Genomic DNA, 13,177 nt, shown 5'->3' on the forward strand with positions numbered 1-13,177 from the left:
CCGGCCCTCCCAGTCAGCATCAGCCAGTTTTGAGCTTTTTTTCATCAAAAAGTTGAATCCACATCGTGCTCCATTTCCTTACTAACTTCTATGGACGCCAGCTAACGGATGAATATGAGCATGCGCAGAAGTAGGCTAATGTGATGCGGCGAGAAATATGAAATAATTGCACAGAAAACAATACCAATCATCATCTTTTTTTACAGAAAAACAGCGAAAATTTCGGCTCAATTTTGAATCCATCCCCACAATAAAATGACCTATGTCTGAAGGCGCCTGTTTTAAATAATAAAAATTTAAATACGCTTTCAGAATAAAGAGTTCGAGTTCTTAATCTCTGTTTAAAATAAAAGAAGTAAAATCGAGATTCTCGAGTGCTCCCCCGTACTTTTTACCAACTATACTAAACTAACCATCGGACTCATATTCCCCTTCCCCGCGATGGCAGGCTTAACAGTGTGATGTTACACACTGTACGCCGATCCCTAGATTACATGCAACAGTTAGCAATGGTACAAAAGTACTCCTTTTCTATATTTTAGAAATCCCATCTTATCTAAAATGAATTCCATCTAATGCCACTCCACTTACATAGGGGTGGCAGTAGATGGGATTTCTATAAAAGATTGACATTTTTATCAAAGACAGGCACAAATTTTTTTTTTTTTTTCTTTTTCAATGTATTCACCCCTATTTCACTACGGTACTTAAATTATTTAATCTACAAAGATTTTATCCCTTCAAAATAAAAAATAAAAAAATTCTGCATGCTGGTTTGGTTGTAAACGCATCAGGAACTTAGGCCATATCGTGCCGTATATATATATAAATGTTTGTAAAGTGAGTGTGTTCTTCTGTGGTCCATATTTGCTGTTTGCTAGGCGAAAAATCCGAGTTTTCGGGAGAAAAACAATGCTACCGTCGCCTGAGACCGACTAACTCAGCCACAATGTGAAAAAGGCTCGTGAAAATTCCTAGTGTCATTTCACGAGATTCGAACTCGAGTCTCTTCCGCCTGTTGTGGGGAAGACGGTACTTATACCAACTGTGCTTCTCACTCTGCGCGTGTAACATAGTAGTATCGTCACCGTCCTCCCCACACCGAGTGGAAAAAGCCTGGGTTCGAATCCCGTCGATGACGCGAAGAACTTTATTGGGCTTTTTTCATTCCGTGGCTCAGTTAGTCAGTCTCAGGCGTAGATAGAAAGGTTTTCCCCCCAGAAACTGGGGTTTTTTTCGTCCAGCAAAACAGGCAAATCGACCAGAGAACACACACAACTTACAAACAAAATATACAGGGTGTTTCAGTTAAACGTTTCAGAACTTCTAAGAGGGGTAGGGTACATCCTGACAACTCGAAATCATATAGCAATGTGGGGGTCGGAAATGCTTTCCTGAAGCGGTGTTGTACACAGAAGCACCATAAAGAAAAGAGACCGCAAGTGAGAAATCGTTTTAATAATACATGAAAAGAAGCAAAAGGTACATGGATTAAAGTAAGTGTTCGAAGTTTCTTCCACGGGCTTCAATGCACGCCTCACATCTCCGACGCATGGACATCCGAACATTCTGGAATACTCCAGGCGAATTTCGAATTTCTTCGGCAGCTACTGCGATTCTTGCAACCAGCTCCTCAGCATTGTCAACAGGGGTGTCATAAACTAGCGATTTCATATGACCCCAGAAATAAAAATCAAGACATGATAGGTCGGGTGACCGAGCAGGCCAACGCACGGGACCACCACGTCCGATCCACTGTTGACCAAATGTGACATCCAGGTAGTTACGAACATCTCCGCTATAATGGGCAGGGGCTCCATCGTGTTGGAACCACATTGTCTGTTGCGTCGATGCAGAAATCTGTTCATCTCTCAAAAGTTGTGGCAATACTTGCTGCAGAAAGATCAAGTAGATAGGTCCGGTTAGACGACACGGTAACAGGTAAGGTCCGATGAGGTGATCTCGCAGGCCAACGCACGGGACGTGGTGGTCCCGTGCGTTGGCCTGCTCGGTCACCCGACCTATCATGTCTTGATTTTTATTTCTGGGGTCATATGAAATCGCTAGTTTATGACACCCCTGTTGACAATGCTGAGGAGCTGGTTGCAAGAATCGCAGTAGTTGCCGAAGAAATTCGAAATTCGCCTGGAGTATTCCAGAATGTTCGGATGTCCATGCGTCGGAGATGTGAGGCGTGCATTGTAGCCCGTGGAAGAAACTTCGAACACTTACTTTAATCCATGTACCTTTTGCTTCTTTTCATGTATTATTAAAACGATTTCTCACTTACGGTCTCTTTTCTTTATGGTGCTTCTGTGTACAACACCGCTTCAGGAAAGCATTTCCGACCCCACATTGCTATATGATTTCGAGTTGTCAGGATGTACCCTACCCTTCTTAGAAGTTCTGAAACGTTTAACTGAAACACCCTGTATATATATGGGTATATATTAGAAATAATGGGTGCCCTAATATAATAATTTGATTTGATTTTTGTGCTCTCACTAGGGCCTTCAGGTTGGGCATTAAACCGGCTTCCATAGCTGCTTTTAGCTCTTCATTCTTTTTAAAATGAATTCCACGAAAATGAGACTTGAGGTTTCTGAACAAATAAGATGTAGTAGAGAGAGAGGAAATTTCCTCGTATTTTTCTCAAATTACTGGAATAATGTTCCTCTGTTATTGTGATTTTAGGTGCAAGGTAATCAATTACCAATAATCCTTTTGTCCCAGAAAATTGAAACCAACTGTTTTCCAGCTGATGGTTGTTTTTAAACTTTTTCCCGGTTGAAAGCCTCTTGTGTTCCATTGCGCTATCTAATTGCATTCAGATCATAAAAAATGTAGTCAAGTTTCATCAAAGTCAGTCATCAAACTGGATAAAAATAGATGTGGACTAGCAGGAATTAACTTTAAATTCTCTTTTGATGACTGCACTCATGTATGGAAAGGTTTCTGGGCACCCATCTTACATAAACTTTGAACATTCCCAATTGGTCATGTATGATTGTTAAAATTCTTCCGTAGGAAATGTTAAGTACTTTTGCCAAGTTCAGACACTCCAGTTCTTCTGTTTTCTAAATTTTTTCTTCAACGATGCCAACTGTTTCAGAACTGAGTGTTTCTGTTGGTCAACCAGACCATCAAAAACAATTGTTTTTGATGATTGGAATCATCCCCAACTGACTCCCGTCCTCTTTTTAACTGTGCGGACCATCTTACAACAGTAGCATAACTGGGCGATACTTCCCGAAACACTCCAATCATTCTTTCTTTGATTTCTTTAGCATTTCTGTCCTCTTTGGCCTTGATTACTGAACGATGCTCGATTTGCTGGATATTCATTCTTCTTCTTCTTCTTCTTCTACCATCTACCAACATAAAAAATTAAATTTCGGAAACTGCATAAGACATTGACATACATATATATAACTTTTTGACCACCCTTCATATTAAATTGAAATGGCTTCACCTTTTAAAATATAAATTGAACTGATTTTAAAATAATATACAAGTAGCAGTGTTTCACCTTTATAAAATTATTAAATTTGGTCTTTTCTTTCACACAGGATGTTTCTGATTTATCGACAACGCCTAGATCAACTACACCAGAAAGTCCGAGATACTTTTCAACTTCTACAGTATCTTCGGATTCGCCCAGTAGCGTTTATCATGAAAGAACGTCGTTACGTCTTGGAGATGGTAAGCAGTAAGCGTCAAAAGAGTAATCATAATTCATACAAATATTTAACGTGCTAAGGTTTGATCTATTTTGGGGGGTACTCCAGTATCTAGAAACTGATTTACGTCGCAGTGGTTTCTAACCGAGATGCCTTGATCGACCTTCTCAGTATAGTGGATTTGTCACTCAGATGGAAAGGTCGCTTAATGCCTCTTTAAAAGGTACTGCAGCACTGAGTCAGACCAGAAAATGTAACAGAGCACAATGGGAAGATTATAACTAATAAGAAGTTTTTATTATTAATATTTGATATACACTGCCCTACCATTAATATCCAAACACCCCTCGGTTGATAGTTGGTCACGTCCCATCCAAGCACCACCTGTCAGACACAACTATAAATATGCTCGTAGGCCTCTTCTTTTAAGTGTGATAATTTTTTTTTTAATCATAACCTTCTGAAAAAATGAAGACAACACATTTTATAGTTAACTATTTTATTACATTTTAAATGTTTTACATATAATTTGTAATCCAACTAATGTATACATTTATTCATTAAATCTAATAATTTGATTACTATAGTTGAACATAAATTATTTTTCAATGTTTGAAGTTTAAGTTCATGTGTTGCTTTTAATACATCATTTTTATTTTTACAAAAATTGTTGAGAAAAACATTGATAATGGTATTAATCAGCAAATTTAAAATTATTTCTCCAAAATGACTATTTTTGCCAATATAAGGTTTAAGATGAATTTCTTCGATCATTAAACTAATTTTGCGTTCTGGAGAATTTAAAAAGGCCAATTTCTGTTTAGCATACATCCGAATTTTTGCGTTTAGAGAAGAGCAGAGCCGACGAATAGTACTTGGATGAGGGAGAAGTAGGAATGCAGAATGCTGCAGAAATTTGTAGGCATATGGAGATATCGAAAACAACAAAGATGAAAATATTAATACTTCAGTGAAATACCTGTATGCATTCTTTTTACATTCTTACAAACGTAATTGTTCGCTTAAGAATTTAAACACTGATGCTCTCTCGCTATTAATGTCTCCCGCAATTGAATTCAGTAAATTATAAGCAGCATTTAAAACAAAAATATTATTAACGTCGATGCTGCTGGTAATTACTGTTATCTGTTCTAAGATGTCAGTAATCTGATTGAAACTATTCAACTTCATGGAAAGTTCCAGTTAATTAATGCATTTAATTACACTTCGTGTATTTATCTACACAAAGTTTCAATATATAAAACTGACATTACGTATCTTACTGGTATTGAGATTTTTTGATTTCTTAAACATCTAAATTCTTAAACAAAGTATGCACTTTTCTTCAGTGTATCCGAAAATCCAAACTTATTTTAGCAAACTTACCTTTGAATATTCAAATGGCACAAAGTCTTTCCTTTGGTATAGCTTTCAACCATTTGTTCGTTAAAACAGTATCCTTCAACGGAAAGCCAAAGATGTGTACTTTAGGACCACCTTTATAATTTCCACGGCATCCAGGAACACAACATTTTCCAGGCATTATTCAAAGCACTTTTATGAGATGAAATATCACAAGATAAAATATCGCAAACACAAAAGTTATATCGTGTTTATAATATTCACAACAGTACAAATAACACGAACAAAAGCACCACTACTACTACTTTTTTTTTTTTTTTTTTTATGAAAACCCCAAACACGAAAGGTATCAAAACCTATGGTACTTAGTACCGTGAATGGGTTTAAGGAGCAGTATGGGGGGAAGGGGATGCCGGAAACTTTGCTCTAGAGACTAAACATGGCTAATAGTAACAAAGCTTAAATAAAGTTCTTGACCTTTACCCCTCAGCACACTTAGCACAACGGATTAGCGCACTGATGACGTAACGATAAAGCATTATCGGGGCTGTTCTCAGCTTGAATATTTTTTTCTGTCTAGTGACACAAACAGCAAAATGGATAGAACCCTCTAAAAACAATGCAGTTCAATCAAATATTAAGGTCATGATTTTAAGAAGAATATATAATATAAAAAAATATTATATATTTTATATAATATAAAACTCTTATATAAAATATAAGAGTTCCTGTAAAGGAACACAAAAGCTTGATCCAGATAAAGTGAAAGAGAGTAGAAATTTGTTTAAACCAAAGTTATTTTATTATTTGTTTTTGAACTGATTCAAGAATATGAATAAAGCTATTGTAGTGAAGGAACCAAATGTTGTTGTTGTAGGGTTTTCGGCGCATTAGTAACTTGTGCCATATTGGGTCATATACAATATGTCTATAAATTTTGCGTGTTCTGCGGTCGATTTGCTTTTTGCTAGACGAAAAACCCGAGTTTCCGGGAGAAAAACCATCTAACCCCTGCTTAAGACTGACTAATTCAGCCACGTTGTGAAAAAATGCCCATAAAAATTTTTTGCGTCATTGATGCAATTCGAATTCTCAGGTCTTTTCCACCCGGTGTGGGAAGAATGGTGACTATAGTCACTGTGCTGACACATCACATCTTGGCAGATCCCAGGAAGGAAAAGGCAAGAATCTGAGAGCTCTGGTAAAAGTCTGGCAGGAGTGTTTGTTATAAAGGGCGGACTACACAAACATTTTACCCAGATATAAGAAATGCAGCCTCGATAAATTTCAAATGGTTTGCACCAAACTTACAAGCTATGTTCTTGTTGACTGGTCATGGTTCGATTAATGCAAAGTTGCGCGATTTAGGAATCACTAAAAGGTCTAGTTGCCATTGTGACGAAAGAGAATCGTGGAAACATATTATATACATCTGTGAGGAGTACAATGATCTACGAATTGAACTGGTATCTCGGGTGAGTAATCTCAATCTTATAGCAGAAGGCTGCGAGACGATTCTAGTTGATAAACAAGGGAACTTCTTGACTTTCCAAGCATTTGCAACTGCACTATTTCTTAGGCGGGAGACTCTTCTGCATCTGGAAGCCTTGGATTGGCAATGCGGTATGGTATAGTGCCGAATTACCTAAAGTTCCGTGGAATCGTTCTGAAAGTCTTTGCTTTCATTTGCAACTCCATCTCATTTGGATTTGCAACTCCAGCTCCTTATGCTGGCATTTCTATTCTCAGCAGCTCCTTGTGCTGAGAAATGAAATGCCTCTTTCTATTCTTGGCAGCTCCTTGTGCTACTAGCTTTCCAACAGACTCTGAACAGATGTAGCTCTTTGCGCTGAAGTTTGGACTGTGTCTGAAATTTAATTATATATATTTATTTTTTATGTAATCTGATTATTCTCAGTTTTTTCATATCTATCTTTTTTGGTCATGGCGGTTTTTCTCTCCCTGTACTTGGGCAAAGAGAGGGAGTATATTAGAGTACTGCTAAATTATGTGTAACTGATGTAATTATGTGTTCAAGTCTAATATCAACAAATATCTTCTTTAGTCTTCTCAACCTCCAACTCAAACATGGTACGAAGTACTATAGATTCTAATATCTCTCGTGTTTGAGGTTTTAATAAAAATAAATAAAAAAAAACTGACAGCGGGGTTGCCATAGGTTGGCTGGGACCACTTTAATTAAAAAATGTGCAACCAACAAAGGCGGAACTAAATGACTCTTTTATACTCTACGATGTCTAGGATCATAACTCTGACAAAGTTTTCCAGTAGTTTAAAGTTTTTGGCATCCTTTAAGTTATTCTTTATTTATAGGCAGCAAATAAAGATCGAAACCCGCAGAAAATGAATGCTATAGATATCAGTACTTCCACTAATAAAACCAGAAATGGTAGCGGCTCCATGATGCAATCATAAGAAACACTATGTAGGAAACTGAATTTCTTGTGTGATCTCGGAACAAATTTTATATCTAATGCTATTCTTGCTATAAATTAAATGAACATTAGCAAATAAAGTGACTGCATTTTGCTACTACTTCTACGACTACTACTTCAGGTAGTAGTAAAAAAAAAAAAAATCCAAGAATCTGCTTATAATCGGACAACTGAAATCGTTAGTGATCGTATATTTTTATGGAAGAAAATTATTCATTTTGGTGCAAGCATGCTTATTGACAAAAAGCTAAACTCGAATGATCATAACTGTTATACGCCAGACTATTATTTATCTGATGCATTTATTTAATTTTCCTAAATATTATAGTTCCTTCATATACTCATGTAATTCTGTTTCTCTGTTACTTTCAGCAGTTGAATACAGCAGCACAAAGAAGTCGCAGTCTATATTGCTCATCAATATTTCCAATACATGACATCAGTATGCAGTATTTTATACGGTAAGTCATATTAGATCCTAATGGAATTCATAGTCATATATGACTATAATTTATGCTTCTTTTGGTGTTCTGAGAGCGCTTTGGAAAATTCCTTCGATAAATTGAGCAACCCGTTGATGCACTACAGCAAAATTAAAAATCAGACTTGGAGTCTTCCGCAGAACTACAGAACTTGCATATTTTCTTTAAAAAAAAAAATCCCATGTACTATGAAGGAAGAAACAATGCAAGCACCCGATTAGTGCAAGATTTATAAATATTTGTTTGAAGAAACCTTGAAAGTTCATTTCCAAACCCTAATACTTTTCGGCATTTACTTTAGCCTTATGGTATCAATTGCTGTGGGGGAAAGAACATTTTCTAAACTGAAACATAAAAATAACAAATTGTTGTTGTTATAGAACTATATATTTAAGTTATATGCTTAAAATTTTTAAATTTTTTATTTCATAATACAATTGGTAATATTTTATTGTATACATGGCACTGTATGTCTTTTGAAATACTGTAATGCAAAGATATGATTCAGGAGCTGCTAAGCGGAAAAACAGGAAGAAGAGAAAAAGAATAACAGAAAACTCAAAGGAACTCCATTTTATTATTTTTTTTACGACCATCTGAAATTAAAGATGAAAAAACAGAAACTGATGAAGCATAACAACCAGAAATGACATTAGAAAAATATTTTATGAATCAAAGCGGAGAAAAAGCAAACCAAACGGAACAAAACCAATTTCAAGAAATATAATGTAATCCATCACAGTCGTATACAAATGAAGAACCACCTGAAAAGTATACCACTGACATTGCAAAGTAGCCTATAAATATAAATGAAAAGTTTATAGAATATTTTTTTTAATAAATAAACCTAAACATTTTATGAAATTTAAAAATAGCATATACAGAACGTGATCGAACATATTACATAAATATTAACGAATCTGCATTTTATTGTAAGAAAACTATTGGGACTAAAGAAAAACGTGAATGGTTAACTTTTTCAGATACCAGTAGTGTTTTGTTTGTAAATTATTTTCAGATTTAACGCATAATTTGACAAATGACTCGTGACTGTAAAAATATCTCTAGGACTTTGAAATGACCATTAGCATTCCAAGAATCATATTCAAGCTATGTGTATATATAGGAAAAGGCTTTCGATTAAAAAGCATATTGATACGGAATTAATGAAACAAATTCAATCTAAAGAAAATTACTGGCAAGATCTTTTGAAAAGAATCATTGCTACTGTTAAGTAAGCTTGGTTCAGCATTTACAGATAGCAATGATAATTACTTGGAACATCTTAGTTAATTTGACGAATTTTTAAAGCATCATTTATAAATGGGTGCTAATTGTTGAGCTGGTAGAACAAATTTTCTTTCCTACAAGTTTTGTGATGGTTTTATAAATTTAATAGTGAATAAAACAAAAGAAATTTTAATATCAGAAATAAAGGAAGCAATTTTATTTTTTACTAACAGTTCACTGAAAGCCAAAGCTCTATATTATTCACTCAGATCGATTAATTTTTATAATTAGGTATGTTTTAACTAATGGCAATATTAAAAAAGGATTTTTTGGTTTCCTACTAATAAAACAGCACAATGTATAACACTTAGAAAGAATAATTTTAAGCATATTAAATGATTGGTCTATCGATGTGATGTTAAAAACTGCAGAGGGCAAAGCTACGACAATGCACCCAACGTGGCACAAAAATATTGAGGATTACATGTTATTATTATTATTATGGTGCAAGGAAGCCTGCGGCTTTTTCTGCGCCAGCCAAAAAAAAAACAAAATTCTGAGTTACCCTGAGAGAGAAAGAGAGAAAACAAGAGTCAGAAGTAGAAGAGAATCACCAAGAAAGAGAAGAATTATGATATCCAACTCAGGACTCTGGGTGTTCCAAGCCCATACTCACCAGATGTGATCCCCTGAGGTATCATATAGCTGCAACACAGTTTTACAGCACATTACATACCATGTGCCAGTTCTTTTAAAATTATTGTAAATAATGCAGCAGAACCTTGTCCTGAAGCAGTGCATTTTATTTTTATTTTATACGAAATTTGTAATTGTTTTTTCTACTTCTACAAGGCGCTTATTATATTAAAAATATTATATTATATTAGGGTCACGTAGAATTCAACTACCCATGTGTATTGTGTCTGTAAATTGCATATGTTCTCTGGTCGATTTGACTGCTTTGCTGGATGAAAAAGGCCTGAATAACAAGGTTTTCCCCCCGTTTTTCCAGGGGAAAAACCTTGTTATTCAGGCCTCCGTAACCGAATGATCAGGAGCGGGAGTACAGTAGCACACGCTCTTTGAGTAGACTGGGGTTCAAGCCCCTGACTGCTAAATACAGTCGATTTGCAAACCCGCACTGGACCAGCGTGGCAGATTATGGTCCATTTTCAGCATTAATTGTTGAGGAGGCTTCCATCCTGCAGTGGGTTGATAATGGATAGAGTTTACCTTTTTTTTTTTTTTTAATCTACACCTAAGATCGACGAATTCAGCCACGGAGTGAAAAAGGCCCATAAAAGTTCCTCGCGTCATCGACGGGTTCAAACCCGGGCCTTTTCTACCCGGTGTACGGAGGACCGTGACGATACCACGATGCTACCAGCGCAGACCCTTCTACAAAGCGATGGATCATATTACACTAATATTTAGGAGAAAATTCAATTACGAGCATTAAAAAAAAAAAAAAAGCAAGCCCTCGTGGGTTGGTAGAATCGCCGTCCTCCCCACACCAGGTGGAAAAGACCAGATTCCGAGTCACGTCTATGACGTGAAGAATTTTTAACGGCATTTTTCACAAAGTGACTGAGTTAGTAGGTCTCAAGCAATAGTAGTAGCATGGTTTTTCTCCCGGAAATTTGAGTTTTTCATCCAGCAAACAGAAAATCGACCTCAGAACACACACAACTTACAGACAATATGCACGGAGCAATATGGCCTTAGTCTCTGATGCTCCTAAAAACTCTATTACTACAACAGCATCGTTTAATACAAACAAATGAAGTCACAAACAATGCGTCCCGTACTGCATTTTCAGTAGAAAATTTCTTACGGATAATCAATCCTTCCGATGGAACATCCTCCCTGTTACTCCAATTAAGTTTCATCTGACTTCTTTCTATTCCAAGGTGTCAAACATTTGTTGAAAATGATACATTTTGGATCTTCGAAGAAAGTCCAGCAATGAATATCCCTATTTACACAAACTGATCATCTAATTCGCTGGGTGGGCAGTGCCACCGTACAACTACTAAAGGCGAAATGCCAGTAGGTGGCAGGAGAGTGTATATTCAGCGATACGCTGACGCACAGTTGCAAGTTCTGATATCGGCTTGCTACCTAGTGACCTTAAGTTTCTGTTATGATTCATTTAGTGAGCTGATCTGGAAGATTTGGAGACTAAGCAACGTTTTTTTTTTATTCAAAATTGTGTGCGAAGTGGCATGGCTGCTACAGAGACTGAGAGAAGTATTAGAGATTTATAGAATCGATTGTTTGAAGAAATCTCCAATTCTCAAGTGGCACAAGCGCTTTAAAGAAGGTTGAAATCTGTGGCAACAACGATTACTCTCAAAGATTTATCATAAACTGGCTTCCGTGGGTGTTTCTACGAGTGAGTTCATCGAGGGCGCTAGTACATACATTTCGAAAAGATTACTTTAAAAAAGGAGAAAGCACCGGCAGACCTCAGCGACGATGATAAAATTTAAGGTGGGTCCATTCCCTCAATTAAATGATCAACTTGTACGTCACAGGCACTAAAATCAATATTAATAAAGAGGTACCGGATATACTTCCAGTTAGCAGAAGAGAATGGTGTCATGTGGAGTGAGTTGCTCAAGGAAACTACTTTGAACATGGCTGCATCTCTCTTGAATTCGCGTGATAGATATGATGGGACTATTCTGAATGAAATTTCGACATTTTAGTTCGTCCCTGCGAATACTAAATTTTCGTTATAATTAAAATTCCAGTCAATAGCTTTAAACCTGAAATAACGATAAAATAATTAAAGTTCATATCACTAAAATTATGTTGAAACCTTTAAACCGAACTATTTAATCTTTTTAATGTATATTTTTCATATGATATGTCAATAAAAGTGACTTAATCCTTTTTCTTAAATTAATCTTTTTTACTACAAGTTAAATTATATTAAAATTATCATCATTTAGATGAAATGATATATTTTATCCCAATGTATAATATTTTCGTCATAAAAATATGAATAATATTTGAAATTTCCTTTTCAGTTCCGTCCCCATTGTGACCTACTCGCGAAGATAAAAGGAGAGTCGAAAAGAGTCATGTGTATATATATTGCTTTGACTTTTACAAAAGCGCAAGAAGAAAGGAGTGGAAGAAAAAGAAATACAACTACTAGACATTCTAGTATATTTTAATGTATATTTTATATCTGAGATAATTGTACATAAAAATTTTTACTTTCTTGGCTCACTGTTTTCTTACTTTTTTTCTTTTTTTTAATTTCTCGAAACCACTACCATTTTCAGAAACTTGAAATTCCAAGGAAAATAAATGTTGATTATTTGAAGCAGTCGATATTAAGAAGGAGCACTATGAACATGAAACAATAAAAAGAAACCAAAAATCTGATCTGCTGTCATGAACTGGATTTGCTCCCATCTGAGGGATGTTTAGTCAGGTCGGTAAGCAGGGGTGGGGATTAAGAATTCCTTAGACCAAACACACTCAGACCAAATTCACTGCGATTCATAGTTTTTAATTATATACACTCTACCACATCAAAAGTAATGGGACACCTGTAGTTTAGATCATAATATGCATTTATTGAGAAATTAATGTATGATTAGGTCTTCATGGCTGCTTGAATAGGTTGTGGAAGATCTTTTACCAATTTATGGGTAAAAAAAACTTTCAAGGACGAATGGAGCATGGGGTTCCATTCTTCCTTGAAAGTAGCAGTCCATTTCACAAATGCAGAGAGCATTATTTTGAACACCCGCATCTTACATTCTAGTCGTCCTATAGATATTATTTAGGTTAAGATCGGAGTTCTGTTGATGTCCACGGTGTTATCGCGATACAAGTTCCCACGAGTTATGCTTTGCGACATTGGATGCCATTGAGCTATAAAATGACCAGCTTTATAAAACTGACAACGTGATAACACCCATTATTAACTAACGCATCAAAGTAGAAC

The 13,177-nt window shown here is 35.9% G+C and overlaps 1 protein-coding gene across 3 annotated transcripts in view; it reads left to right on the forward strand.

Annotated features, from left to right (window-relative positions):
* Positions 1-12,447, forward strand: part of LOC150080630 (nephrin-like) — a 382,937-nt gene extending 370,490 nt beyond the window's left edge. For 2 of the 3 annotated variants that reach the window (XM_090381105.1, XM_090381106.1), the window contains 3 exons: positions 3,570-3,702; positions 7,871-7,959; positions 12,246-12,447. In XM_090381105.1, coding sequence (XP_090237231.1) covers positions 3,570-3,702; positions 7,871-7,935 — 198 coding nt within the window. In that variant the 3' untranslated portion in view covers positions 7,936-7,959; positions 12,246-12,447. Of the gene's footprint in view, positions 1-3,569; positions 3,703-7,870; positions 7,960-12,245 lie in introns of those variants that run through there. The other variant, XM_090381107.1, reaches the window with a different exon arrangement.
* Positions 12,448-13,177: the final 730 nt, after the last annotated feature.

The sequence above is a fragment of the Mastigoproctus giganteus genome, chromosome 9 (genome assembly GCF_048544385.1).
Source record: "Mastigoproctus giganteus isolate SK-2022 chromosome 9, ASM4854438v1, whole genome shotgun sequence".
Lineage (NCBI taxonomy): Eukaryota > Metazoa > Arthropoda > Arachnida > Uropygi > Thelyphonidae > Mastigoproctus > Mastigoproctus giganteus.